At 38.5% G+C, this 3442-nt stretch overlaps 1 protein-coding gene across 1 annotated transcript; it reads left to right on the top strand.

The window, feature by feature from the left end:
• Positions 1-1895: 1895 nt before the first annotated feature.
• On the top strand, positions 1896-2801 carry LOC121261574. Its single transcript, XM_041164005.1, has one exon. The coding sequence runs from the start codon at positions 1986-1988 to the stop codon at positions 2577-2579; it is 594 nt and encodes a 197-aa protein (XP_041019939.1). The 5' UTR covers positions 1896-1985; the 3' UTR covers positions 2580-2801.
• Positions 2802-3442: the final 641 nt, after the last annotated feature.

Here is a 3442-nt window from a genome sequence, read left to right as displayed (position 1 = left end):
AAAATATTAAATCATGTGTTAACAGTATATATTGACAAGTATTAAAAGAGAGGTAAGATTAGGACTCGTTTAGACTTTAGATGCTTGAAGTATATCATAATTTTGTAAATAGTAAGGAAATGATTTAAGTTAAAATGTTTTATTGAATTTTAAAAAATAAGAGAGAAAAAAAGGTGAATAAGAATATTATAAATTTAAAAAATTATTTAAATATTATTTGTTAATATCATTTTTGTTTTAAAGTTTAAAAAAAGTTATATTGATTTTTGTATTTTATTTTTAAATTAGTAAAAATTATAATGATTAGTTGAGAAATTTGAAATTATTTTATGTTTAAATGATGTTTAAGAAATAAATAATTCAAAGTTAAGAGTTAATTTATCAAACTACCCTTATAAATAAGTTTTTTAATTATTGAGTAATGTTAGATACAGTCGTAAAATGTACAAATGTCGCACAATCTTTAAAAAAAAAAAAGAAGTGGGATTTACTGTTAAAAAATTTATTTATTTCTTGTAAATTTACTTACTTTTTTTAAAAAACAATTATGTGACTTACAAACTCGATGATTGTTAATATAATTTTCTTTATTATTATCGTCTAAAATTAATAAGGGTGGATCTACAGCCACACATAGGGCTCCCAAGAGTATATTTTTTTACAGCTCTTCTATATGCAACCGGCGTGAGCAACGGTTGGGTGACATGTATTATGCCATGTTAGCCGATATATTATTAAAAAAATAAAAATAAAAATAAGACAAATCTGATTCTCTCTTCCCAAACCCACGACCATCGAAGTTACTATCCCACTCTTCCTTTTTATTTTATTTTATTTTATTTCTTCTCCAAACTTTGTATTCCTTTCTTCTCCAAACCACGAAACTCCCTACATCAAGAATTGATGGTTTTCCGCATCAAGAATGGATGGTCCTGCGCGCTGCTACTTCTTTTCATTTTTTTTTTGTTCAAAATCGTGATCAAGCCCCGCATCTTTCTTCCAGTGACTGTTTTCTTCTTTTTTTAAAAAAAAAAAAAAGAAAAATCAGTTCTTCTGTCTCTTTTATTTTCCTTTCCTTCCGCATGCACGCTGGAGGGAACTGAAATAAACAAAAAACAGAGTACTAATGGTGGTCGCCCAAGCCCTCTCTCATTGATGGGAGAGCGTCCGGGCACTGAGAGAGATGAGTGAGGAGAGGGAGAGAGAAATAACGAGAGAGAGAGTGAGAGAGAGGACATGGCGTGAGGGAGAGAAATGAAGAAGATGACAATGGCTTACCGTGAGGAGGACGACGGACTTGAGGTGGCAACAGTCGACGATTTCTGTGGGTTTCGACGTGGTTGGACTCTCGGTGATGGTGGTTTGTAGTGGCTCATGGTGGCTCAAGATTTGAGAGCCCAGTGCTCTGTTTTTTGGTGCAAAAACAGGGGCCTCTTGGACGTCCAACGTTGGCTTGGGCGACGGCGGTGTAGGGCGGGGGCTGTGGAGGATCTTGACGTTGCACAGTGGAGGAGGCTGTGACGTGGTGGTTGAAACCGTTGGACGTTCGTAGACAAGTGACTGGTTCATTGGAACCGTGGGAGGAGGACTGCTCTGCAAGTTGAGGAAGACGAATGGGTCTCTATGATTTAGGGGGATACGAAGGACTTTATCTTATTTTTGGTTTTGGGTAGGAGGGAAATGAAAACGATGCGGTTTTGGATCTTTGTGATGCATTTTCATTTTTTTTTCCATGTGGGATGCGGTTACGCCGTAGTTACCCTGCGCGGTTGTATCCAATATTTTTTATTTTTTTAACACCTTTAAATATTTTTAAAAAAATTACAATTTCATTAAAAAGAATAATTATTTAATCATTAAATAAATAAATAAAACACTGTCCGAGACTCCGAAGCCCATCTGGAGGGGTTGCATTTCTCAATCCTTCTCAGGAGGTCACGTGCCTTTCCATTGTTGGAAATTGGAATCTACCACAGCTGTATTACATGTGTGCGCAATCCTTCAGACTTTTGAACCAAAAGAAGACAAAAGAATTCCATACTTCAGCGGCCTCTATGTACAAATCCACCCACTCATGTGGGAATCCAGCCTTTTCCACTCCAAACGGCACCGTCCCCACCACACTCCTCCCCCCTCCAATTCCAAACCCTCCGCCTCCCAATGAAGAACAACCTCCCTGCCACCATCCGACTCCCTCCAACACTGCGCCGATCATGCTATCCGTCGCCGCCGTAGCGTCCTGGCTCGGCTCCCGCCGGATCCGCTACTGCTTGCTGCTCCTATGCTCGCCCCTTCTATTGCCATGCCTCTGCGCCGCGTTCCCGCTGATCTGCGCCGCCGAGATCTGCCTCCGCCGCCGAGTCCGGAGACGGAAGGCCGCGCACGGATCCCAAGAGGAAGAGCCGCTGAGGCGATGCGAGGAGGGCTGTGGATGCGGCGTTGTAGAAGAGGACCAAGGAGTGGGGCTGTTGCAGCGGTACTTGGAGGATCAGATGCTTCTCGTTGGATCGGTATACGACTGCGGCGATGACGATGACGATGGTCCAAGTGGCGGGAGCAGGACGCCTTTACTGGGCTGATTTTGGGCTTCTTGTATTTTTTAGGTGTGTAAATGGCATGATGGAATTTTGTTATTAGTTATGTTCATATTTTGGATTGGTAAATTTGTTTGGTGAATAGAGGTTTCTGGGAATACCGTAGGTTTTACCAGAGAATTTCTTCAAAAATTTTCATTAGTTGGAATTAACTGTTTTGGGGGTTGGGGTGTATTTAATCAAAATTATACGTGTACTAATTTTGCATATTTTTTACGCATTCGTAATATAATTAATTGACTGTATTATTATTTTTAAATATTAAAAAAATAATACAATCAATCACATCTTCAGAATGGCCAAAAATATGCAAAGGTAATTGTAGCAGATATCGTATTTAATTTAACAATTCTACAATCGACTATGCACAACTGTCGGGTAATCGAGTTTTCCATGTCATCAAAAAATCGAGAGGACGATTGACCGGAAAGAAGACATTTGAGAAGCGAGAGACACCCGAACTCCAAACTCATTTCGAAACCTATTTGTAAATCGCGAAGACGACTGCAGCATTTTGACTAAAAAATTTGAGGTACCATCTGATTGGAAAACGCGAGGTATCATTTGTAAACCATCTACAAATGCTTCTTTCATCAATAAACCATCTGCGTTGTGTTTCCTTGATAGTGGATTAAGTGTTGCTTGCTCAAATTTAAATCCATATGAAGTTTTTAGAAAAACACTGAGAAAATAATATATTTCTTGATCTAAGTTTGCCATCATTAGGTAGGCTTTCTTTTTGTTTTTTCATGCTTCTATAATTCTTTTGGTCTTTCTTGGACCAATTGGTGGAAGAAAATAGACAAGAACATCCATTTTAGGAGTTTTATACTAAAGTTATCTACTTT

The sequence above is a fragment of the Juglans microcarpa x Juglans regia genome, chromosome 4D, assembly GCF_004785595.1.
Source record: "Juglans microcarpa x Juglans regia isolate MS1-56 chromosome 4D, Jm3101_v1.0, whole genome shotgun sequence".
NCBI lineage: Eukaryota > Viridiplantae > Streptophyta > Magnoliopsida > Fagales > Juglandaceae > Juglans > Juglans microcarpa x Juglans regia.
This window is presented reverse-complemented; position numbering and strand designations above follow the sequence as displayed.

Excerpts from the sequence above, each read along its gene's own strand:
- LOC121261574 (XM_041164005.1), top strand. The coding sequence starts at position 1,986 with ATGTGTGCGCAATCCTTCAGACTTTTGAACCAAAAGAAGACAAAAGAA.